The 27969-nt window shown below is 35.3% G+C and overlaps 1 protein-coding gene across 38 annotated transcripts in view; it reads right to left on the bottom strand.

The window, feature by feature from the left end:
* The window catches only part of RBMS3 (RNA binding motif single stranded interacting protein 3), a 1488242-nt gene that overhangs the window by 151110 nt on the left and 1309163 nt on the right, over nt 1–27969 (bottom strand). For all 38 annotated transcript variants that reach the window (XM_021069971.2, XM_084987319.1, XM_084987316.1 and 35 more), the window contains one exon: nt 3340–3446. In XM_021069971.2, coding sequence (XP_020925630.2) covers nt 3340–3446 — 107 coding nt within the window. Of the gene's footprint in view, nt 1–3339; nt 3447–27969 lie in introns of those variants that run through there.

Genomic DNA, 27969 nt, shown 5'->3' with positions numbered 1-27969 from the left:
CAATGGGAACTCCAGCATGAGAAGATTTTTGACCCTGAGTTATCTTTAGCATTATCTGTAAATGTTAGAACTATACTAAAATTTGACTTAAAATTTTAAACTTATTTTTGGGAGATGCCAGTAATTTAAGTATAACATGCAATTAAATTCAAAACTACATATTGACTTTTTTTGTTTGATGAATAAATATTGATTTTTTAAGAGTATAAAGACCAAAGAGTTAGAGGAAGACTGCATTAAGAAATCAAATGGTAAGAATAGTGGAGAACCTGGAAAGAGAGGGCTCACGGCCCAAAACCTGACCCTTGTGCTCAGAGTTTAGGATGTCACTTGAGAGATTAATTAATAACTTTAAAATATCCCAGCATTTGTCACTTATGCTAAAACATGACCACTAACATACACTTATGTTTCAAAACCTTTCTAAAATGCACTAATTTAAGTGTATAATATGTTCAGTATTAGCATTTTACCAAACTATACTAAAAAAACTCTTCTCAAAATGCCACCTAGAAGGAAACAGCTTTATGCAATAAATTAAAATTTTAATTAGCCAATCAACTGTCATGCTTAAGGTACTTTTAAGTGGCTTGCAGTCTACTGGTTTTGTATCTTAAGCACTGCCTCAAGAATCCTTTACACACTAACATTTTTTGCCTGACTGAAGAGAGAGGCAAGTAGACTCAATCTGTGTTATGATCATAAATTGTGAAGCATCAGAATCTAAATTATCATTTTGATTCCATCCAAGGAAACAGTGATTGAAAAGCTTACTTTATATAAAAGTTTATTTTATATAACAAGACAAACAGACAAGCAAAGACAAGCACCCCAAATGATCTCCTTACAAGGTTGGAAGGCCAAAGGGCTAGAAGGTAAATGAAAAACAAAACCACCTACCAGAAATGGACTCAAAGAAAGATGCCTGTCTCAATCTTAACACTCATGAGGGAAGGAGGCAAAAAATTTCCCCTAAGAATCTGACCCGCGGTACTTTCTTTAGTTAGAGTTTCAATTCTCACAATCTGTGTGGTCAAAGACCTAAAGCAAAGAATCTAGGTAGTGCTCCTGGAGGACTAACAGGAACAAATGCAAATCATCTTAAAATAATGGCATGGATTGTAAGAGGACTGACAATTTCAGAAGTGTTAAAATGTGGAAAAACAACAGCAACAAAATGTCTGTCTTAGAAACACTGGAACATGGTAATTAGAATTGACTGGTTTACAAGAAATAATTAAACACTGTTTATACAGGATGGATTTGCATGACACTATACTTTATATATCATGCTAATATACCTTAATTTTCTCTAACAAGTGTAATGCAAGGCAAAAGAGAAGCAGAAAATATGTCATGATGGACACATAGTTATCTAATATACTTGGTGTGTCTAATTCTAAGACCACAATCATAATGTAAAAACTTACATGCTCATCTCAAAACCAAGATGTCTGATAAGCATACTTTTAGTTCACGTCATTTTTTTTCTGATTTTTTTTCCCTCTGACTATGTCTACATACCTGGTATATGCTTTTATTGGTCGCATAAATTTATTAAGGTTCCTTGATTTTCATATTCAACAAGAAAATCTATAGTCTTAAAAGGCAACTCTAAAAAACACAGATTAGGAATATATCTTTAAAACCTACATTTAAATTACAAGGTACTCTGGGTCCTGAACTTGACCCCATAATACTTCCATGGCAACAGTACACCTGGTATTTGCCATTCTCTAAACCCAAAGCTGTAGACTCTGTATATAGTAGGTGGCAGCTCTAAGTTTACATTTCTTTTATGTTTGTTGGTTTGGTTTCTGAGAAATGTAGACATGGGTGAGATGTCCTTCTGCAACTGGTATCTATTTTGAGAATACAGGGAATGAAGTCTCAGCCATTAGTGTTAAGTTAAATGTTGAGCCTTCTGGGTTACGGTCTGTGATCCCAAAGTCTCTCTAGTAAATGGGCATTTGACTCAACTAAATTTTAAAAGAGAAAATGAGTCTTTCTAGACAACAGATGAATGTCATTAGACCGATGTGAAAATGAGTGCTATCAGATATCAGCTGTGTTCCAGGGTAATAGGGCTACCCGCTGACCGGAAACTGCCCACTAAAAACATACAGGTCACACCCTTCCCTCTTCTGTTATGAACATAACAGTGACTGCCTTTCTAAAATTGAAACATTGAAAGTCTTGCTTTTTTTTTTTTAATTAGCTTCCAGTACTAATGGTGATTCTCTTTTTCCTTTCTGAATGTAATGAGATAGACATTATATAGTACTTGAACATAGCTATACACCTTCCAAGGGGTTTTCAGATCTGTATGGAAATACTCAAGACAGACCACAGTCTGAGAAACTGAAAAATGGCTAAAGGTTTACTGAGAAAAAATCTCACCCTCTTTTCTTTCCTTACAACTGTAATCTCAGTATTGAAAGTGTAAAATGCTGCATCAAGTAGGATGCTTCTTAAATGATAAATGGATGAAGGGGCTGCTTTGAATAGAAATACTAACTAAAGCTCTTCTGTTGAAATTATGGCCTTGGTACAAAATGGCATTTATTCAAGTCATTTGAACAACTCCATTTCATTTCACAAAGAATAAAAAGACCTCTTTGAAGCCCAGACACATTTTCCTTGTCTTCTTACAACAAAAATAACCAAAGGGGATCCATTTCTAAGTGGCACTGGATCTTAAGCTTGCCTTTCTTCTGTTTTGTGTTAGGAAAGGAAATGGATAATTAATTGTTAAATGCTTTTCTCCTTGTTGTAAAAAGTAAAGTGCTGTATCAGAGTTTTTCCTCCTTGATCAACAGAAAATGTCATATTTTATACTGACCTATACATATATTAAACACATACCAACACATTTATGAGAACATGGGCATGTGTATAGGCACCCATACATATGCAAATGGAGCATTTTCATGATAGACTGAAATAAATCTAATTTTTTGTTTGCTTTTTTCAAACACAAACAATTACATTTTACTAATGATTTCACTGAAAATATTTTAAGTAATTATACACTCATTTTATAACTATTACACAATTATGGATTCTTTGTGTGTTTCAGTGAGTGGCTATAAGGTTCAAGTTTGGTTAAAGACAGAAGACTCACTATAGTGCCGAACTGAGGTCAATTTGGAAGTCCTAGTCTGCTCCTCAGGTACTTTTGTTTTGAACAAATTGATGTAGGCCTGCTCATTTGCCCCCTTTGAAGCCATTTGGTTTTCTATGGGACCTGATTTCCTCACAGCCCCCTATGTCTGTCTCACCACCCTTCTGAGGACTGTCTGCTGCCACATTTCTGAGCAAAGGTCAGTCAGGACTCACCTCTCCTTCCCTGGGCCAAGGCCTTCCATTCTGGGTGTATTTACTTTGATTCTGTCTCTTCTTTTGTCCTCCATCAGCGAATTTGCACAGTAAAGGCTCACTAGGGGCTGGGAAGATAAGAAACCAATTTTCCATTAGCAAATCCCCTTTAAAAATAAGTGATTATGTGAATCACAGTAATGCTTTGTAATGCATATCTTTTGAAGTAGTCTTGCTTCTGGAGAAATATTTGGCCCCCTTTTAGTTTCAACTCTGTTGGCATCTGTTCTACCAACTGGGCTTCAAAAAAAGTACTGGCAGGCCATAAAAGAATATAACCAATATTGTTGAAAAAATAAGCAATTGAAGCAGAATATGAACTTGTCTTAGAAGTAAAGAGACAAGAATCTATCCCTTCTGAGTAGGTTGATGTTAAAAACAAGACAACAAGCCCAAAATGGAGTCACTTATGCTAAGCCCCTTGTCACCACACTGAAACTTGATTAAAGTTTTAGCCTCTCTGAGAAATTGGATTCTGAAACAAGTCAGGCAGGAATCATCTAGTTTCTCCTTGCTACAACCAATCCACTTTTTTGCTAATATGCCTTTCTTGTCTCATTCCCCTCTTCCTATAAATGTTTTTCATTTTGTACAGCTCTGAGGAGCTCCTTTCTCTCTGCTGGATGGGATGCTGCCTGATTTGTCATCTCCCACACATGGTCCTAATTCTTTACCCCTCCCTGTATTCTTGTCCTCCATGTAGCATTGCTGAGCCCTCTTGCTCTGACTCTTGGTCTGACCTCATGTGAATTCCTTTGGCCAATGGCATATTAACAAATGAGACATAAGCAGAAATTGGAATGTTTTTAAGCACAGGACTTTCCTTTTTTTGCTTCTCTGTATGGTTACTTGAATATATGCAGGTTACCCTGCTGTTGTCTATACAAATGTAGATGAGTCATCCATACCAGCCCAGCAAATCCCAAACTAGAGCATCCATGACAAGAGCTATCTGTCTTGTGAGTGGGCTCATCTAAGATCAGCAGGGATGCTTAAGTGGTTGATCCCAGAAAATTTTATAAGCTTAGGTGAGAACAGTGAAGGTCATCAAACAATCATGCGAGCTAAATAAATCTGCATTGGTTCATGCCACTAAGATTTTATAATTGATATGTGGCATTATTATCTTAGTAGGTAACAGATACCATTTTCCCCAATACACATTCTTCCTCATTTTCACTCCCAGCTAGGTTGCTTGCATTTGCTAATCTGAATGAATCAAAAAATTATGGAACGCATGAGACTTGCAATTTTCTCCAAAATCAATAGTTTAAAAGGAATATAGGCAAACAGTTGTCTATAGATAAATATCTTAAAGTCATTTGGCTTTAAGTGGCAGTACTATTTTACTCAATCCTTTTAGCTTACTCTCTATTAGCTGCAGGTTTTTATTAATAGAGAGTTTAGCTTACTCTCTATTAGCTGCAGGTTTCTATTAATCAGTATTGGAGAAAATGACTCAAACAGATAGGGGGTCACAACTGGCAGAGAGAAATGAAAAGTAAAATGTCTTTCCTGCCCTATAAATACAAAACATAGAAATATGTAACTCTCCCTGGCACATAACTGCACATAGAGAGCTCTCAAGGAATATCACTGTTTCTCTGGACACAAGTGCTTTTCAACTGTTTGCTTTTATGAGCTTCTGACTTTATAATTTTGATAAAACCATACCATCACACAAGGGGAAGGGGTGAATCATGAAATGTCTGTAGACAGTTGATTCCATCGTATTAGAAATAGTCGAAATTCTTTTTCCAAATGAAAAACTGAAAGGGTGAAATGCAATCACTGGACCTTAAAACACTTTGTGTAAGAAAAGTTCCTTTGAGACTTTGAAAGAATCTGCCTGTCTGTCTGTCTGTCTATACCATATGATCCTGAAATCCTACTCCTGGGCATATACCTGGAGCAAAGTTAAATTGAAAATATGCATGTACCCCAATGCAATAGTTCATAGCACCATTTACCATAGCTAAGATGGGGAAACCACCTAAAGGTCCACTGATAGATGAATGGATAAGAAGATGCAATACATATGTACAATGGAATATTACTCAGCCATAAAAATGAAATAGTGCCATTTGCAGCAACCTGGATGGACCTAGAGATTATCATACTAAATGAGGTCAGTCAGAGAAAGACAAATATCATATGGTATTTCTTACATGTAGAACCAAAAAAAAAAAAAAGAGATACAAATGAACTTATTTATAAAACAGAAATAGACTCATAGACTTAGAAAACAAAGTTAAAGGGGAAGTGGGAACAGCAGGGATGGGGAAAAAAAGAAGTTTAGGATTAACAGATACACACTACCATATGTAAAATATATAAACAACAAGGACCTAATTACAGCACATGGAACTATATTCATTATCTTGTAATAACTTATAATGGAAAAGAATCTGAAAAAGAACACATATATATTTACCATATACATAAGAAAATATCTATCTATCTATATATAACTGAATCACTTGGTTGTATACTTGAAACAAACACAACACTGTAAATTAACTTTAAAAAAAAAAAACCCACCATATATTCATTGAAAATAAAGTCCCAGCTTTTCCCTGTGGCCAGTTTACAAAACAAAAAACAAACAAAAAACAACACCTATTCGTTCTTAAAAATTTACATATACATATAATCACTCCTCTCTAGGATATATTCTATAGGAACATACTATAGGATATTGCCTTTCTTCCATTTTAAAGACTGAATGTACATTCATCCCTTCAAGTGGGATTATTATATAATACTGGCAATAGTATAATTTTCATAAAAAAAAGCAAACAAACCTAGAAATAACAAACTGTCTACAGTGAAGAATTTTAGTTTCTACTTTTATGCTTCTTTGGATAATGACTTTCATGAGCCATCCTTTCTAGTGTCTTAAGCAGGATTTTCTCTATTATCTCCTAAAACAGATTCTTTTAGGGTTAACAGTATACTGGTCCTAACATAACTCATATACTAGAGGTATGATAATGGTTTCTCTATAGGCTGCTCGTGTTCCTCAGGTTTTAGCACACACTTTGGGTGGAGTTAATTGTTAGGAGTAGCAGTCTGGGTACGATGTATGGCTCCCAGACTTTCCAGCTACAAGACACCAGATATTTATTTTTAAGCACTTTTTCTGTGACTCATTTTTCTGAAGTATAAGATGGGGATAATAATGTTACCTACCTCAGAGAGCTGCTATGAGGATTAAATGAATTAATGCATGGAAAGGGCTTAAAGTGTATATGGTACATAAATACATATTAAATCCACATTGGCTACAGCTAGCATTACTGCCTAGCTTCTCTACTAGCTAAAATCCTAGTCATTTGTCAGAGTCAGCATTCAGAGTGCTTGATCAGCTGGGCTTGATCTTTATCAGCTATGTCGCATTTCAACTCCATGGTGGTCTGGCTGCAGAAATTATGACTGACTATGCTCCAAGAATGATGAGAAGGAAATCTGCTATGGAAATCTATGTTTCCCTCATGGTTCTGGCTGACTTCATCTTGTATTTGGATCATCTGCCCACCACAGCCCAGGTCCTCCTCCTGAGTCATCACAAAAGCTTGGCTTCCATTGTACATTGAGTTTAATACAAGTCATGGTACTCTTACACATGTTAACGTGTAATTTCTTACACTGAAAGCTCCCTGTTTCTTCTTCTGTTTTTCAAAAAATTATTATTAGGGTTTTTTATTCTCACTCAATTGCAAGAGACTTATTGGCAGTTTAAATCTATCAAAGCTGTATTTTTCTACCAGGAAAATTACTGTACCATCTATATAGCAATAGATGTCATTGGGGTTTCCTTCTGCAGATCTTATAATAAAATGCTGAAAAATAACTGTTCTAGAGCCAACTTCCACGAAATCATTCTTCTTTGAAAGAGATAATCTCTATCTTTAATTTGATCTTCCTAAAATGAAGTATCTATAATTACATTTATTTTATTTTATTTTTTATTTTATTTTATTTTTTTTTTGTCTTTTTTGCCTTTTCTAGGGCCGCACCTGCAGCATATGGAGGTTCCCAGGCTAGGGGTCGAATCAGAGCTGTATCTGCCAAGCCTAGCCAGAGCCACAGCAACTTGGGATCCGAGCCGCATCTGCAAACTACACCACAGCTCATGGCAACGCCGGATCCTTAACCCACTGAGTGAGGCCGGGGATCGAACCCGCAACCTCATGGTTCCTAATCGGATTAGTTAACCACTGAGCCACAACAGGAACTCCTATAATTACATTTTTTAAAAGACAGGGTTTTCTCAATTCCTTTGTTTAATATATGTAAGACACACACACACACACACACACACACACACACACACACACGCACGCACCAAATAGTTTATATATACCATACATTTATTTAAAACTAGGGAATTGATACATAGCGCAGTAGTAGCACAGGGTCCTGGTTCCTCCTCAATGAATGTACACAAGGATATAGCTTTGAGTTCTTCATGTACTAAGGCCCCCATACAGGTGGAGAATGGCTAGCACGTTCAGGCTGAGCACAAGAGTCCTAGAACCCTGCCCCACTAACTCATCAGCAGCCCCGAAGAAGAGAATCTGTACACAGTGGAGGGTAAGAAGACTCTTATCCTCCTCCCCCAAATTATTCTCCATTTAAAAATGTTTGTAGTGGAGCAGAATCTTCGAAGTTGGTTCTTGTACAGGAATTTGTCTTCTCCCCAGGTCGCTGGCCTCCTGAATAAAACGACATTTCCTTTCCAAACAAGACTTGTCTCTTGTCTCTTTCCAGTGGTGAGCAGCACAACCTGAGTTTGGTAATAGTTTCTTTCTGTTTTAAGTCTTTTAACAGTAACAATTTCCAGGCTTAAAGGTAGAAAGTGACTATAGCAGAGATCTGGGTGAAGAGAGAGAGAGAAGGAGAGAGAAAGAGAGAGAGAGAGAGACTGTGTGTGTGTGTGTGTGTGTGTGTGTGTGTGTGTGTGTGTGTGAAAACTGTTAACAGTATTTTGCACAGAAGGATGCGTAATGCTTAATAATGTTATTCAAAGAGCGGGCTAAGGACCAGTAGCAATGGTATTAGCACGAGGAAGCCTACTAGAAATGCAGAGTCCAGGGCCCTTTCCCAGGCATACTGAATTAAAATCTGCATTTGCACCAGATCCCAAGGTGATATCTGTGTATGCTAAAGTTTGAGAAGCACTGTTGATTATGAATGACTCCTCAGGGAAGGAGGAATATATCATAGATGTTAAACATTAATTCTTTGCATAATGGGATGATTTCAGTAGCACAGAAATATTATATTGTCTACAATTTCCTTATGGCAGTATTATAATGCCAATTAATTTTGTTTAGTCTCTTTTAACAGTAGTTAAAATAGAGGCTAAATGAAGAAAAGTCCTTTGTAGAAGTGAGATGCAGTTACAATCTGCAGATTATAATGTGCTAGAAGACATTATGGTCTATCATGTAAATGGGGAGTATTTAAAATATAACTATAACAATGCATGGCAATAAAGTTGCATGGTAATTATGAAGGAGTAATTACAATTTTCTTGCTTAGTGGAGTATTTCTAGTCTTCCAAACTTTGTATTAAGCATGAAACATCAGAGGAAAAAACTGATAAAGCAGTCTAATGGTTTACAGAATTTGCTATTTTAAACTAACAATAAATATTATGCTTCTCAAAATTAATGTAAAACTTTATATGCTGATTTTTATCTAAAACTTAATCTACCTTTAGTTTTATTATTCACTAAAAATGTTTCTAACATCATATCCTATAAGGAGATAATGACATACATTTCAGTTAATATGTACTAACAGCAGAATTCCTGCAGTCTTGTAAAGAATTTGAGCATTTTTAATTTTTAGCATTCAATTTATTTAAACTCTTCTAGTATTTAAATTGGATTTGTGATGACATTTTTAAAAAATATATCTTTATTACCATAATTTACAGGTCTAGTAGTTTAAATATTAAATTTAAAAGTTTCCTATCTCAGATTATAAATCTTGCTTTAGAAAAAAAAGTGGAGTGGGAGAAGCTGGGTGGACAGAGTCAGGTAATGACAACAGAATTTATTGGGGGTGAGCTTAAAAAAATCTTTGAGTGAGAGTAGAGGGATGAGATAAAAATTTTTTTAAAAAAATAATTTCGAGAACTAAGTTAAAATACTAGAAAATTTTAATGTAGAATCTATCTTTTTTTTAATGTATGGATATGAATTAGTTTTGAATTAAAACAAACTATCCCCATGTCATTCAAGGTGACATTTACATTAAAAAGCTGATCATGCTAATGAATTTTTAAAAAGTGATAGTAGTTTATGTATGTGAAACTTAGAAACATTTTTAACATGTTCAATTATTAAAAAACCAAAAGAAAAAATAGATATTCAGTATACATATATGCTGCACTACTCTGTGTTCTGAACCTGACAAAGTGGTCATTGTCTAGGACAGTAACGTCTCACTGAGACGTAAGCCTGACTGTACCTATTCCTTAGCCAAAAACTACATAAGCTGGTTTCTCTCCACCTCTTCAGAGCAGTTCTCTCTGAGCTACTGAGAGAGTCTGTCTCCCAGGCTATAGTTCTCAGTGAAGTCCCTGGATAAAACTTCAACAACCCTCATGTTGTGTGTTTTTAAGTTGACCAACAATGAATTAGAACATTCAGCCCTTACTAACAATGCTCCACAGACTTCAACATTCCTGCTGTCTTACAGCTGACCAGCACCTTTCATTCCTTCGTATGAAGACAGAAATGGCCTGTACTAATATCAGATACATAGTAATAATGTACAACTTATAAATATAAGAGTGGTTCTAACACAGAGTTATTTTTTATTTTTTATTACTACCTTATTTTCTATTACTACTGTTAAAATACTTGCTGTTACATTCAGAAAATTTTGCAGATGAACACCTCTGATTTGTATGCAAATGATTTGTTACTTTCTCTCCCTCATATGCTTTATAATGATAAACTTCATATGCATATATCCATGTACATATCTATAGCTATATGTCTTTCTAGATGTGGAGCTAGTAAGTTCCAAATCTATAGACCATATTTTACATGGCAAATATTATTTGAAGACTACAACACAGAATTATTATATTTTAAACAGCTTCTTTATATAGGCAAGTTGGCTTTGTGGTTACATTTCCTTTCAACTTCTAGCAACTTGTTTACCATTTAATTATGTATTCTGTGCTAAAATAAATGAGTTATTTGGAAAATTCTTAGTTATAACAAACTTCCATCCTGAAAGGCCTTGAGCCCCTGTTTGTTATCTGATCTTAAACCTGATTTAATGTAGGGAGTTCCTATTATGGGTCAGCAGAAAGGAAGCCAACTAGTCTCCATGAGGATGCAAGTTTGATCCCTGGCCTTGTTCAGTGGGTTAATGATCTGACATTGCCATGAGCTGGGGTGTAGTTTGCAGATGCAGCTCAGATCTGGCATTGCTGTAGCTGTGGCATAGGCCATCAGCTGCAGCTCTAATTCAACCTCTAGCCTGGGAACTTCCATATGCCATGGGTGTGGCCCTAAAAAAAGATAAAAGAAATGTATGTAATTTAAACTCTTAAAAAATCTGATGAATTGCCAGTTAATTTGTGGTTATTTGGTAAAAACATCGCAGCGAGAACCATATATACTGGATATCTAATCAAGCTCTTTCTCCAACTGCCTACTTTCTGCCTTCTTTTCTATCAGAGGATAAAAGGAAATGAGATTTAAGCAGTTCTTATGATTGACTCATAACTTTGGGTGGAGCAATATTAGTGAATATTCATTAAGATATGATTATGGTGGTTCTCTGCCTACAAGTTGGAATTGAAAACAAAGCATCCAATGAGACCTCCAAAGATGATTTATGCTGCCCATTTAACAACAGTTTATTTTAGTAGAATAAACAAATTACATGGGTACTATTTACAAATGTCAGAGACATGTGTAACCCTATTGTTTAGGCCAAAATGAGCAAAGAAATGCAAAGCGAAAGGGTGGAAACAAAAAATTAATAACATTTAAAGCATTATTTGTATGTTCATTCCCAATTTTCTCTCTCAGTAAAGGACTGCTGCTTATATTTAGTTATAAGTATAATTCTCCACTATGGGAAATAGCCTTATAGAAAAGGAAAATGCTCTAGCCTGACAATAAGAGCTGGAGAAGAGCCACTTCCTGGGGGAAAAGGGAGAAACAATATTTTTTTTTGATAAATCACATTATGGACTGGATAATTATCTCAAGCTCACCCCTCTGTTTCAAATATTAAAATATAATCTTTTTTTATTTGTAACAATTCTCTGATAATTCTTTTCACATAGAAAAAGTTTATTCTTAGAAGACAAAGCAAACCCCATAAGGGGATAACATAACAGAGAAAGTTCATGTTTCAAATAGATGAGACAGAAAGTACGTGCTGAAGGTTAAATTGGTTCCTTCTGCAGGGAATACAACTGAAACATCATCTGTGTTGAGTAAAGATACCAAGAAAGCAAAAAAGAGAGACACTTCCCAGAAGCACTAACTGACTTATCAACAACTGACTTACCTATCCAACTACAGTTCAGGGAACTGCATGTAGTTGAAAGGCAAAACATCAAGGACAATGTTTCTAAGATTCCAAGTCTTTAAATAAGAGAATCTTTATTTGGTCCTGTCTTCCTCCTCTCCCTCCCTCATATTTCCACAGTGCTATACTTGCCCCTGAAAGAGCTCTTTACATATTTACGTAATCTTTTTAATTCAGAAATATTTATTAATCAACTACTATGAGGCTGCAGTTTACAAGGTGCTGGAGAGACAGTGGTGAACAAGACACATGTGATCTCTAGTCTCAATATATTCATATTATAATGAGGGAGGCAGACATAAAACCCATTGCCCAAACTAATACATTCAACAAAATTAGGCAGCTTACCATCCTGATTAAATACAGGCCAGGGTAAATGAGTTAAAAGTCAGCTGAGAAAATTAAGAGTGACACATTAGTTCAACAGTGGTTGGGCCAGCTCTTTCTGCTGCAGGAGAAAGGCCACCTCTACAAACCCACAAAACAGATAGCCAAAGGAAAGGCTAACTGGTGAGAATGTCTTATCCCCAGCTGACTTCCTATCTTCTTTTTTGAACTCTTGTTCTCTATGAACCATATTTTCAAATTAATTAATCAATTAGTTTATTTATAAGTTACCATATACTCTATATGACACTTTATTTCTAATAACAGGCACAAAGAAGAAAAAAAAATACACAGTTACAATCTTGTGCAGATACTCCTTTGAGATTCAAATAAACAAACACATAAATGAAAGGACATTATAGTCAGTAAATTAAAATATATACAAAGGTTAAAAATAAAAAGTACAGGACGTTTTTTCAGCTCCCTCCATCCTATTTCTTATCATTCCTTCCAGGAATATGTATAAATATATATCTACTAACCCACCTTCCATCTATCTGGCTCTTTTTCTTTTTTCTTTTTTTTTTTCAATCCCAAAGGGTATAGCATGTTGCTTTTGTTGTTTAATTATACATGAAGAGCTTTCTGCATCAGCACATAGCATCCTTTTGAAATGCTGCTCACTTTTGTGGCATAATTATCATGTACCATAATTTATAAATGCCCATCAATAGGGGACCAGCTAAATCTCATTAAATTTCCATAATGCATGGCCATGCTCTCCTTCACTATTATGAAAATTGGATTTGATTGAAGTCAGGAGCTGGATCATATTCACCTTTGCCTAGCATCCACCCCAGTGGCCTTGCAAATTGTCTGGGGGAGTACACATTTCATTATCTGTTGATCAAGTTATTAAATACATGCAGGCAGACAAAACGACTTCTTCAGATTCCTTAGATTAATGAACTTTTAAAGAATTTAAGAGAGCACAACCTTGTCCTCTGTTAAGAGAGTATAAAATCCCATATTTTCCATCTTTAAATATATCTAACCAGCCTACTTGAAAAAAAAATAAAGAATTCCATTCCCATACCTAGGTTTAACTCTAATTTCACATGAAGATCATGTTACCTGCCCCAGGAAAAAACAAATGGGGGGGGGACCATAATAAGGAAACTTATAATGAAAAACATCAGGATTCCTCCCAGTAACCACTTAATGATCTTCCCTCACGGAAACAAACGCATATGCACCCCCAAACTGAACTCATACTCAAGTCAAGAAAACATCTCATTTCCCACCTGCTGTTCCTGAACGTATATTACCTGTGCTAGTGACTGAGAGAATTCTCTAAATGCAGTGAACCGAGTTAGAAGAAATAAATATATTCCAGTTTTAAACTGAAAGCTGTATGTACAGTGTAGGTATCAGTTAACAGGGCTTGGGGTGTCAGCTGGGAGAAGTTTCCCTTGGTGGGTGAAGGGTTCATAGGGGCAGTCGCTTGGGACAGAGGTTTTTCTAATTCAAGATTCAAGGAATAGAAATGGTGACAATCTGAAGAGTGCTTTCATGTCGCCTGAATCACTTACTAATTGATACTAAATAAATTTAACTTTGATACTAGAAACTAAGGTTTTCAAAGAGGTGTTAAAGACCATATGTGCTGTAAACATCTATGGATAAATCTAAGGCATTATAAAGGACCCTAAGGAGCAGTTGAGTGTAAAAACAATGCATACAAATGGCTCTAAAATAGAATATCCATTTGTTCTTGCTATAGAAACAAAGGGATAAAACAGTTCAGGGCTAGAATAGCCCAGTAGAAGGTTGAATAATTATCCTAGATTCATTTTTTTCTTAGATGGATTACCAGTTCTTCCACTGAGACTGGATATTAAAGGTATTTTAGCAAAAACAAATAACAAAAACATAACACAAAACAACCCAATTGAAAAATGGGCAGAATACCTGAATAAACATTTCTCCAAAGAATACAGACAGATGGCCAACAGGCACATGAAAAAAATGCTCAACATGACTAATTATTAGAGAAATGCAAATCTAAAGTACAATGTGGTACCACTTCACACCAGTCAGAATGGTCATCACTAGTAAGTCTACAAATAACATATGCAGGAGAGGGTGTGGAGAAAAGGGAACCCTCCTACAATGTTGGAAGGAATGTAAATTGGTGAAACCACTATGGAAAACAGTATGGAGCAGAAAACTAAATATAGAGCTAGCATATGCTCCAACAATCCTACTCCTGGGCATATATCCAGACAAAACTTTCATTGAAAAAGATGCATGGACCCCTATATTCCTTGCAGCACCATTCACAACAGTCAAGACATGGAAACAATCTAAATGTGCATCAAAAGATGAATGGATTAAGAAGATGTCGTATATATACACAATGAAATACTACCCAGCCATAAAAAAGTACAAAATAATTCCATTTTCAGCAACATGGGTGGAACTAGAGTATCTCATGCTAAGTGAAGTCAGAAAGAGAAAGACAAATACCATGTGATATCACTTATATCTGAAATCTAATAAACGTCACAATTGAACCTATCTACAGAAAAGAAACAAACTCATGGACATGTAGAACAGACTTGTGGTTACCAAGGGGGAACATGATGGAGGAAAATGTGAAAAAAAGAATATACATATATATATATATAACTGGGTCACTTTGCTGTAGAGCAGAAATTGACAGAACATTGTAAATCAACTATAATAAAAATTAAAAAACATATTTTATATGGATTTCTATTGCCTATATTCATCTTCCTAAAATGCCAACTTTATCATGTGACTCTTCTCTCCATTTACCTATAGAATAAAGCCCAAACTCCTTAGCACAAAATGCTCTTTAAAAACATGACCTTAATATACACTTCTATCTCTACTGATAGGACTACTCAAAAAGGGCTGAGACCTTTCACGCCTTCCTGGATTTGCTTATACTTATTCTTCTGATCTGTCTGGCTTCCTTATTTTCCCACTGAATCATTTTTATAGAAAATTTCCATTTCCTCACCTCTTTTTCCACCCCCACCCCAAGTTCCCATTGAGAGAACTTACCATTAATTACTAATGTTTTAATACATTCTTTCAAACTTACCTGAAATTCTTTCAAAGTTAATTTGAAATATAATGCTATATACCAGGTTTTACGCTGTGTGTGAACAATTTAAACAGGGGATAAAACAAATACAGTTCTATCCCTTAAAGAATTTTCTTTCTGATAGCAAAGCAGACATTAAGCAAGCAACAGAAAAAAATCACAAGTCAATTCCTATCTCTTCCTTTGTGCATCTGCCACACAGACATCTAATTTGACATGTGTAAAATACCTGTGCTCACTTAGGTTTATGTGTCTTTACTAAATCACAAGCCTCTTAAGGGTAGGCTCTCTGAGTTATTCATCTTTATATTTCCCAAGTATAATGTAGTTTCTGGAACAGAGCAGATTACACACACACACACCCCCTTTAGTAAGTGTAATTATTTTTCCTTTTTAGGGCAGAAGGTGCCCTTAAAACTGTCCCATGGCTTGACAACAGCAGAGCACACAAGATCAATCTTTTTGTATCCAATAGCTTGCTTAAATCCAGTTGGGCAGTGGATGGATTTTTCAACTTTTAAAAATACTTGTGCCTGAAGAGAGTCACTAAATTTCGTAATAAATATTTAATAAATTTGCAAAGAAGGCTTTCTTTACTAAAATAGGCACTGGAAAACTTTTCTGTTTCCTAAAGATCACTGCAAATTTCGCTACTCCAAATAACTGCAGTTTGGTAATATGTTTTTTATTTAAAAATAATCATAAATCAGATGTTTTCTGGCGGCCTATCAGTTAAGAATCTGGTGTTGTCACTGTTGTGGCGCAGGTTCAATCCCTGGCCCAGGAACTTTCACAAGCCATGGGTATGGCCAAAAGATAATCATAATCAAAGAAGTAAAACACTTTGTATTAAACACAGTGTGTATTTCCTGGATATGACAATTAGACACAAAAGATGTCGAAGAAGTCACCAACCAGGAATACATAAAAGCCTTCCTGAAAGGAAGAGGTCCTGTTTTTGACATAGTTCTCACAAACTGAGGAGAGTTGAGGGTATCATTTTGCTGATAATGAATTTTACTTCCATATTTTCATTTTACCATTTATTCACTGTAAAACCTTGGACCAGCTTCTTACATTTTCTGGGACTTAACATTTGAATTGCGACTGCCCCCTGACTCATGGGATCACTTGACTTTACATTCAGCATTTAACCTTAAACCTGGTATATAGTAGCATATAGTAAATATTAGTGGAATGAATGAAAGATTGGGATAAATAAGTTACCGTTATGAGAGATAGGCAGAGAAATATAGCTTTTATGAATGATGAAACACACAAAGCAAATGTTCCACATCATTAATATTGTTGGGGCACATATAAAAAGTATTACTTTTAGAGCCATTTCCCTGGGGCCGTACCTCTCTTTTATGTCCACCATAGAAAGAGTACCATTGATTGAAAATAGCCCCAAAACAGCAGGTATCATAGTGGTGAATTTTAGAAATGATGAGAGATCAAAGTTTCTATTTTAGACTATAAAACTTAGAGTGCTTAAAAGGAGAACTTTCTTTTTATATGGATTATGATCTGTCTTATCAGGGTCAACTGTAAAAAAAAACCTCAATATACTGAATTACTATAAAACACCCTGCTTTGTTTCATTCTTGCAGACATAGTGCATGAGAGACTCCATCCAATTTGCCAAATAATAATAAAGGGCAAAGTTCTATTATTCTTTACCTTTTCCATTTTGGATACTCTTTTAGAAAGTTAGCTAATGTCAGGCCAACATCTGTCTTCCACTCTCTATGGGAATTAACTGAAATGTTCTTCTTAGTAGGTCTGGTGATGGCTTTCAGTCTTGGTAGTGGGTATCTTCCATTGCAATCTTCCTTGGCTGATACCCTGAGGCCTTCAGAGGAAGAGGGAGGAGGTCTTCTGAAGGGGGCTCATATATGGAGTCAGCCATGTGGTTGTTCACATGGGAAGTTGGTTCAAAGCAGAACCAATCCCTTCAATCAATCCCTGGTTCCTTATATGGGAAGCTGGTTCTGAGAAGACTGGTTTCAGGTGGTCAGGAGGGAGAACCCCTTGCCTTTTACCAAAACATAATGGGAACAGATATTACAGAATATTCTCCTGGCTGGTAGATATATCGGGAGCTTGGGCTTATCAGACACAACCTAGAATAGATTTACAAGGAGATCCTGCTGAATAGCATTGAGAACTATGTCTAGATACTCATGTTGCAACAGAAGAAAGGGTGGGGGAAAAACTGTAATTGCAATGTATACATGTAAGGATAACCTGACCCCCTTGCTGTACAGTGGGAAAATAAAAAAAAAAAAAAAAAAAAAAAAAGAAAGTAAACTGTAATTTAAGATTCAATTGGAACTAAGTTTCTAAAGAACAGATAAACTTTTGTAAGGTGAATTATATAGTTACCAGTTTGGAAAAAGTACCAAAGCACATATGTCCTGAGGTGAGTGTATGCTTGGCTCTTTGGAAGAATGGCAATGAAGTGAGGGACTGAAGGGAGGAGGAGGGTGATGGAGAGGAGACCAGAGAGCCACCAGGGTTCCCATCTTGACCCCTTCTGAGCCTGAGTAAAAAGGGGAAGATTTTAAAAGTAATAGAGTAACATCTCCATAGAAAAGAAAATCATGGACTTGTAAAATAGGCTTGTGGCTGCTTGATGGGAGAGGGAGGGAGTGGGAGGGATTGGGAGCTTGGGCTTATCAGACACAATTTAGAATAGATTTACAAGGAGATCCTGCTGAATAGCATTGAGAACTTTCTCTAGATACTCATGTTGCAACAGAACAAAGGGTGGGGGATAAAATGTAATTGTAATGTATACATGTAAGGATAACCTGACCCCCTTGCTGTACAGTGGGAAAATAAAAAAATTATATAAAAAAAAAGTAATAGAGTATATTTTTCTTCTAATTATGATGTATTATGATAGGAAAGAATATCAACTCATCTCTAAGGGCCTGCAAATATGTTAATAATCAAAAAAAATTTTTTTGTGTGTGATTTTCTAGTCAGATTCTAGTTTTACTCCAAGGAATAAATTCCATCACCAATAATGTGAAAATGGAAAATGTTCTAAAGTTGCGGCATTTACCCCTTAATCTCTTTTTAGGTTTTAGAATGTCCCATTACATTTTTGAGCTTTACAAATTAATAACATAAAGCCTCTGAAAAATTTGTTTAAAAAAATTGTTCCATCATCCCTATATGCCAGTTATCATTTATTTATAAATAACTTCTCTTTATGAAAAATTTTAAATATACACAGAAGAGAGAAAATAGTATAATGAATCCCCATATCCCCTTCCCTCAGTTTCAACAATCATTCATCATGTACCCATATGGTTTTATCTAACATGCCTGTTCTTTTGGGGGCTGATAAATGTCTAGGCAACTCACAGACTATACAAAGGCCTTTACATAAAAACTCTAGGTTATTTAATAGGCCCTTGGACTTTCCTTTGATTTTCTTGTTGGACAGTAGTTGTTATAGAACCTATAGTTATCCCTGAAAAAAATCTAAAGTACATTATAAAATATGCATAAGCTTCAAGAAAACAAGAAGACACAATGGAAACCATCAAGCTACTATTAAACTTGAGTTCTATCAGAGTAAGGCAACGCCAGAACAGTGCTATGTGGCATAGTTCATAAAATGTAGATACCTGAAGAAAAGTGGCAAGGGTTTATTGGAGGAAGATCCCACAAAGGCATTCCTGATGCCTATCCTGCTTTGTCTGGCTGTCTGCTGTGTAAGACCTCACACAGCTGTCTTCTTGCAGGCAGGACTTCTGGGAGCTGCCCTCTTTCCCTCTGTAAGTGGCCACCAGTCACTGAGAAAGTCTACATTTGGCATTTGTCACTGCAGACACAGTGACATACCAAGGAAAGACCTGAACAGTATTGGCTCTGTTCTGTATTGAGAACAGATGTCCTGACAATATGAGGGGAGAGCCATATCCCACTGTGTGAATTCACAGTGTTTTATTTAAAACACAGAACTACACTTGTCTAGATTTATCCCCTTTACCGGACTTAATGGAATTACTAATCTTATGGCTTCATGAGAAAAAGAATTTTAAATTCATGGATACTCCACTTTACTAGCAACATGGCACTGGTTCAAGACTTAATACAGAAAATTACAGATCTTAGTCCAGGGAAATGTTAATCTCTGCCGACAAAAATAGGTCTTCAGCTGCTGAAATTGGAACTCTGACCCTGAGATACAAAGTCAAAACCAGTCAGATCAAAGACAGCTTCCAGAATTTGCAGGAGTTACACATAAAGAAACGTGGATCAGATTATTTACTTACACAATGTGTATCTTGTATAACATTAGATCTTAGATCAGAGCAGGTATGACTTCCTACTCAATTTAAACTATTTTATTGGACATGAATGAAAAGATAAAAGGCAGGTTTAATTCATCATTCTAAATGGCATCTCCATTTATCTCTGCAAGATTATGTCAGGTAAGAGATTCCTTTGAGATGACACATACATTTACTCTATGCTACTTGTTACCAGGTCTGTCATACACCACGATCTCTTACAGCTCTTACTTCTTACTGGATACTGTATCAGTCAGGCACGGAAGAGGTAAATTACTGCAAACTGTACTTAACTGATTTAAGCTTTCAGTCTAATATTCTATTTCATTAGGGAAAAAACAAACAAAAAACCTGACACAGTTCTTTTTAAAATAAAGAAGCTATACAAACCTCTTAGGAGCACCAACTACTCTTCCTAGCTCATCTGTTCATTTGGGCCTTGGATGAATCCTCAACTGAAAATGAATTTTCTGGTTTTGACACTCAAGTAAAATGTATTTGCCTGTGTGGATAGGTCTGTCTTTGTAAATTCTATCAGATGTTTCCTTGGAGGGTAGTTATGAACTTCTAAGTTCATGAATCTAAGAGGCTTTCCTTCTTTATCTCTACATCTTTACCAACCATTAACTCTACTCTCAAAACATATACTAACTCTTTCCACTTTTTCTTCTCCCCTCTCACCTAATTTGTTCAAAGGTACCTCTATCTCTTTCTGGGATTCTGCAACAGCTACCACTACTGGTTTTTCATGAACTAGTCATTGATTTTTTTTTAAAGTTTTGATTTATTTACCTATGTTTTGGCTATGTCCATAGCATATGGAAGTTCCTGGGCCAGGGATCAAACCCGCGCCACAATAGCAACTTGAGTTGCTGTGGTGACAACATCAGACCTTAACTTGCTGGGCCACAAGAGAACTCTTGTCATTGATCTTTCTAAAGCAAAAATCAGGTTGTATCCTTCTCTTTTGCTTGAAAACTTCCAGTAGTTTTTCATCAAATTTAGGAGAAAAAAAAAAAAAGAAATCAAACTCTTTTCATAGCCAAGGTCTCTCCTTACCTCTATGACTTCATTTCTAACCACTGTGCCCATCACTCACTCTACTCTAATGACACTGAATGAGTCAAGGTGCTTTATACTTGCAATTCTGCCAGGAAGATCCTTCCCCCAGATACCTTTGTGTCATTCGAATCTCAGCTGAAGAGTTACTTGTTCAGAGAGGCCATCCCTGATCATACAAAATGAAATATTCACCAGTCAGTCTTTATCAAATCTTCTATTTATGTACATTCATAGGAATTATCATGATCTAAAATTACATGGTTCATTTACATTTGCTTGTCCCAGAATCCAAATTCCATGAAAGCAAAGACCTTGCCTATCTTGTCTATTGTTTATCCCTTGCTTCTAGAAAATGGAGGACACAAAAAATACTTGCTGGGTGAATAACTAATAACTGTATATATCTGCCAAAAATGGAAAAATCAATATTTTATTAGCTTATAAATGCTAAAACAAATCAAGAAATTTTAACACCATTACCTTAAGAGCACACAGAAACAGGCTTTAACTGGTTTGAATCAACTGGTAGATCAAATGAAGAATAAAATTATGTAGTCAAGGAGTTCCCTGGTGGCTCAGCAGGTTAAGGATCTGCTGTTGTCACTGCTATGGCTCTGTTTACTGCTGTGGCATGGGGTAGTCCCTGACTTGGGACTTTTGCATGCCCCAGGCATGGCCAAAAAACATGTGCAGTAATGTCAAAACCCCTATCTTTTTGGAAGGAGTACTACACGGCAGTACCTTTTTTCATTTAGTCCCTAAAACAGTCTGATGAGGGGAGCCAGTTTTACAGTGGAAGAAATGGAGGTTCGGAGAGTCATAAAAGCTTATAAGTGCTTATAGGAGTTAAACCATCCATATTTGAGAACTTATGCATTATTGCTTCATGATATATCCACCCAAATCCCATAATTAGTAAATGGATGGAAATGCTAGGCTATCTAAACCCAAAGTCTGAAACTTCCATGGAAGACTGTGTTCAGTCCCATAAGTGGGATTTTTTTTTCTTCAGAGGAATAACTTGAAATGATTCAAAGGTGATATGAAGCACATTGACTTACATCCCATAACCTAGAAAAAGTTTGGACCGCTACAATTTTATTGTCTTACCAAGAAACATGGCCGAATCACACAATAGTTAATGATGCCATTAGGCTATGTTTCCTAACCTTAGACACAAGGCTTTGTAATGGATTGTGAGACCGTATGGGCTAGCCCAGTCATAATGGCCTTATAATCTGTAACTCCTCTACTGCTCCTCATTTTATCAGAAATCATGGATTGTGCAGGTCCCCATGGGAACCAATTATAAGCAAAGCAATGCAAAGAGTCTTCTCAGCCCATCAGTAAAAATGGTCAGTATTTTACAGTTAGAATAATATTTACATAACCAAGGAATCTGTACTACATCTATTTGCATTCTCTTGATATAGGCAGAATTACTACAAAGAGCAGAAAATGTAAAACTTCATATTTTTTCATATGAACCAAAGAATACATCAAAGTGTTTTGTTCAATAGTTTTCCCCACCCCTCAGAGGTATAAATTATACTTTCTGTGAACAGACTAATTGAGACCAATCGTTAACATTTGGTCTTTATACTCCAAGATGTATAAGATAAACAAAAGCAGATGCAATTCCTTGTCCATTAATGAAGAAATAAAACAAAACCCTAGTTAATGTCCTTGGGCTTGATAAATTATGTGTACATTATAGCAAAAGGATTTTGGTTATAGATTGTGAACAATGAAATATGACTCAGTTTATTAACATAAACGAATCTAAGATAAATATATACCTATGAACATTGTTTCAATAATTTCAATGTTTTAAGATCATATCTATGCTGATAACATAAGGATCACTAGAGTCCTGCATTGTTTGATCTTCATGGTCCTATGTCTTTAAATGTTAAATCAAATTTAATATTATTTTCCATTAAAAGTATGAGGTTAGTCCTGAAAGTGTAAAGCTCAAAGACAACTTGTTTTTCTGAAAGTGGGCGGTCTACTTTTGTTTGGATGTGTTTACATTCACAAGACAAGGACAGGAAAGGCCTTTGAGCTGATAGAGGTCATAGCTCACTCATTATGCAAACAGCAAAGACTATCTGCTACAGCAATGCGGTCAAACTAAATTGTGAACTCTGCATATTACCCAATCTAAGTGCTAAGCACTGCAATAGACTTTCGGTTCTGGAGGCAACATCTTTTATCATAAGCTATGGAGTGTATTAGACTCCCATTGCTGCTATAACAAATTTCCACAAATTCAGTGGCTTCAGACAATGTAAATTTATTCTCTTATGGTTCTAAAGGTCAAAACTCTAAAATCAAGATTTCAGCAGAACTTTTCCTGGGGGAGATTTCTGGTGAACATCTGTTTCCTTGTCTCTTCAGCTTTTAGAAGCTATCTGTATTCCTAGGCTTGTGGACTGTCCCTCACATTTCCTAGTACTCTGATCCTCCTGCTTCTCTCTTATGAGGTCTCTTATGATTACACTGATCGCAGCAGAAAAATCCAGGATAATATCCCTATTCAAAGATATTAATTCCATCTTCAAAGTTCCTTTTATAGGTAAGGTCATATGTTTATAGGTTCTGAGGGTTGGAACATGGATGTCGTTGAGGTGCTATTTTTCATCCTACTCCAGAGGGAAATAAATGAAAGAAAAAGCAAAAGAGATAAAGAACTTTAAAGTACTGGTATAATAATAATAATATAGAAGTAGTCATAATTATTATTCATTCATTCAGCAAATGTCTATTTGAGCTATTATATGAAATAAGATCTGGTATATGATAGACACACTCTAAAATAATGACCTAAATTAGCTACAGTTGTCACCTATTCAAATGCTTATGGCCTGTCTATATATGAATGTCCAGAGTTAGTATCCAGAAATAAGACACATTGTGAACAAAGCTTCAAAGATGTCTTTTTAAAAAATTTTTGGCTGTGCTATGCATGGCATGCAGAAGTTCCTGGACCAAGAATGGGAAATGGGCCATAGCAGTGGCAGCACCGAATTATTATTATTATTATTATTATTATTATTATTATTATTATTATTATTTTGCAAATAAAAGTCTTAGAAGAAGTTTTGCTTAGTTTCTTCAAAATGAAAGCAAAAAAAAATTTTTAATTAAATTTTATTGCAGAATGTTTTAAATAATGACATAATGTGGGTAGGACTCTGAAAAAGATAAGTTCAAAATCATTATGCTTAAAAACTTTCAATTGGGGAACATTCTTTCCCTGTGAAAAGGTGTGTAATATTTCATGTAATATTTCAAAGAAACAGTTGCAGGTAAATCACAACCAAAGGTCTAAGAGAAGATTCAAAGAGAACATTTTCTCCTTCACCCATTGGCAAAATAAGAAAGAAGATACCAAGTGGTTGGATGAAAAAGACAATTAAATACTAAGGTCTTCTCTTTTACATCTTGGGGAAAATTAGAGTTGGATTTCAGGTTGTGTCTCTTCTTTCTAAGAAGAAAATGGAAACACGAAAGTAGAACAGATTTTACCTCAGGACATTTCAGGAATTATTAAAATTCTGGAATTCATCTATTCTGATACATTATTCCAATTATAGAAATTTTCATTTCCTGGAGTTCCCATTATGGTGTAGAGGAAACGAATCTGACTAGGAACCATGAGGTTGCGGGTTCAACCCCTGGCCTCGCTCAGTGGGTTAAGGATCCAGCCTTGCCCTGACCTGTGTGGTGTAGGTCGCAGATGCGGCTCAGATGTGGTATTGCTGGCAGCTACAGCTCTGATTCGACCCCTGGCCTGGGAACCTTCATATGCTGCAGGTGTGGCCCTAAAAGGACAAAAGACAAAAAAAAAAAAAAAAAGAAAAGAAATGATCATTTCCTGATGAACTTTTCAAAGCCACAGCATAGTCTTAAAGGAGTTCTATATCTGAATGTATCATATTGAGCATTTCCAGTAACTGGAAATGGAGAAAAATAGTGATTAACATCAATATAGAAGCTCCCAAAATATTAAAAACCATAGAGGAGGGGAATAGTCTATAAAATTTAGACAGTACTGAAATTACATATCATCACATTGAGAAAACTCTATTAAAAATTATAAATTGTATTGATCAGGGAAACTATTTACAGGACTTATAACTACAACATTTATTCTTTCTTAGAATTTTAAAGAGCTAGGAAACAAGAGTTTATATTATATTAACTGAATTAACTATTCATAAAACCTTTTCCTTAGAAGATCAACACATCACATGTTAAAGTATACATAACTTCTAATGCAATAATTCATTAAAAATATCCACCCTTTACACATACTGATGCATGTGGACAAATACACCTTTGTATTCATCACTGCAATGTTTGTAAGGAAAGAAATTCAAAGCAATACACATAGTTATTTGCAGAAAAATTTTCTAAATACAGTAGATTCATTAAAATGGAATACTATACAGCTATAAAAATAAAACATGTCTATCCTAGGCTAGCAATTTTCAAGTGTGGTGTGTTTCAGAGATCTTTCAAGGAGTTTACAAAGGCAAGACTATTTCACAATACAAAGATGCTATTGGTATTTTTTTACTTTTTAAAGCTTCATTCTCAATAGGTATAGTGTAGTTGTTTTTTACAGGCTACATGATGTGTGATACAGTAACTGCAGAAGCAAATATGAAAATTCAGCTGTGTCTTTTTAGATGAAACATTAAAGAGAGATTCAAAGATGCAAGACAATTCTACTCATCTCATTGGCTTTTGTTTGGAAAATATTATTATTTTCATAAATACTATTTAGATTAGTATTTCAATGGTTTTATTATTATTATTATTATTTTAAATTTTTTATTACTCAAATGAATTTATCACATCTGTAGTTGTATAATGATCATAACAATCTGATTTCACAGGATTTCCATCCCACAGCCCAGGAACATCCCCCCACCCCCCAAACTGTCTCCTCCGGAGACAGTTTTTCAATGTCTGTGAGTCAGCATATTATTATTTTAAATTAAATAATTTATTTTTTTTGTCTTTTGTCCTTCTAGGGCTGCACCCATGGCATATGGAGGTTCCCAGGAGAGGGGTCTAAACGGAGCTGTTGCTGTTGGCCTACACCAGAGCCATAGCAATGCCAGATCTAAGCTGCATCTGCGACCTACACCACAGCTCACAGCAACACCGGATCCTTAACCCACTGAGCGAGGCCAGGGATTGAACCTGCAACTTCATGGTTCCTAGTCGGATTCATTTCTGCTGTGCCACGACAGAAACTCCCTGGTAAATTTTGATGGATATAACCAACATAAATTTTTTTTTTTTGAGTTCTTGATACCTTTGAAGAGTGTGAAGGAGTCCTGAAGCCAAAAAGCCTGCAAACCACTAACTTAGGCTAATACGCTATTTCCTAATAGAGTTCTTCAATCCATTCTTTTTCCTAACAGCTTCATACGAAATTATAGACATAGAAGGAAGAGGAACGGGGAAGGATTTAAATAAGAAATACACATATACAAAAATTGAAGTCATGAAGAGGTAAAAAGTATTCCTCTATAATTTTCAAGGTATACTAAATAGTAATAAGCAAGTGGTGTAAATGTCATAAAGAAAATTAGTATTTCACTAATATATAGTACAACTCTTTGAATGATATCTTTGTAATAGTTTTATGTTTATCATTTGTAGATATAATCATTATTCTAGTATTTTAAAGATTTTCCCCAAAGTAATTATTTTATAATATTTTTAAAATGCAGAGCACAAAAAAGAAATCTGTAAGTCCACTGCTAAGATTTTATTATCATTTTGGTGTATTTCTTCTGCATGTTTTTTCAATTGAATTATTTATGAAATAAAAATGAATGTTTTTATCACCTTTCTTAGGTAACATTTTTCATAAACATTTTCAGTGTCATTGCAATTATATCTTAATATGTTTCCTCATTAATAACTTTGAGAGTCGTGTTCCTATGAAAGTTCCTAAGAGTTTGACATTATTTCCAGGAAAATAACCCAACATGAGGTCCTATGAATGAAGAGGATTATATATTTTAAAGCAAAGTTGGGACATTTCAAGGAAAATATTGGCAGCAGATGTTGACAGCACTGGCTCTAAGACAACAGAAGCTTTCCTGACTCTAAGAGCCACTGTGGGAAGACCTTGTAATAGAGACTACATGATTAGGCCAAATGTCCCTACTGCTAGGAAATTCTTTGGGGAATGACAGAAACCTCTCAGAAATTTATGAGTTCCCTGCATCACAGGAAGAAAGCCATCTGTGCATTCCAGCATCAGGGGCCACTTAAAATCATTGCTGGCTATCACCAAATGAATGGCCATAGACGAAAGACTCGGGCTGCCTGGAAGAAAGTGTTAACAAATCTACTCATTACGGTTCACATTGCAATTCTGGAATAAGGGACAATAATTCACTTTAGTGAGAACTTACTCATTAATGAGGAGAACTCACAAAGGATAATTCTGATAAAAGCCATCCCCCCAGCAGCCATTATAAGAATATTTGTTAATATAAACTGGTGAATTTCAAATATGTTCCTCCTCTTCGATTATTCCCATATTCTAAGAGCTACCTTTCAAAACCCAGTCTCACAGAATATATGAACCTGTGTAAGATTTTTATACCTAACAAAAACATTCTAATTGACAACAGAAATATAAACCTGAGTATACTCTAAGAAGTCTCATCACAAAGAATTTTTTTTTGCTTTCTCTTTTTATTATACTTATATGTGATGATGGACAATAACTGAACTTATTATTGTGGCCATCATTTCGCAATATATGTAGGTCAGTCTATCATGTTGTTTATACCTTAAACATATACAGTCATGTGTGTCAATTATATCTCTCTATAAAACTGGGGGGAAAAATCACCAAATAATCTAAAATATTTCATACATTTTGAAATACTAGGACGGTAAAATATCTGAAGCAATCAATGTGTTGTTGTATATTATTTAATACTTTATATTGAAAATTTCCCATGCTAATATTGATAACATTTTATTTTATTTTATTTATTTTTAATTGTTATTTCCCCAATACAATTTTTAAACCTACTGTACAGCATGGTGACCCAGTTACACATACATGTACACATTCTATTTTCTCACATTATCATGCTCCATCATAAGTGTCCAGATGTAGTTCATGGCAGGATC

This window comes from Sus scrofa, chromosome 13 (genome assembly GCF_054392235.1).
Source record: "Sus scrofa isolate SSC_HxYL_T2T_F1_AM1 chromosome 13, Sscrofa_HxYL_maternal_Yorkshire_Landrace_v2.0, whole genome shotgun sequence".
Lineage (NCBI taxonomy): Eukaryota > Metazoa > Chordata > Mammalia > Artiodactyla > Suidae > Sus > Sus scrofa.
The sequence above is the reverse complement of the archived record's forward strand: the minus strand, read 5'-3'. Positions and strand labels throughout refer to the sequence as shown.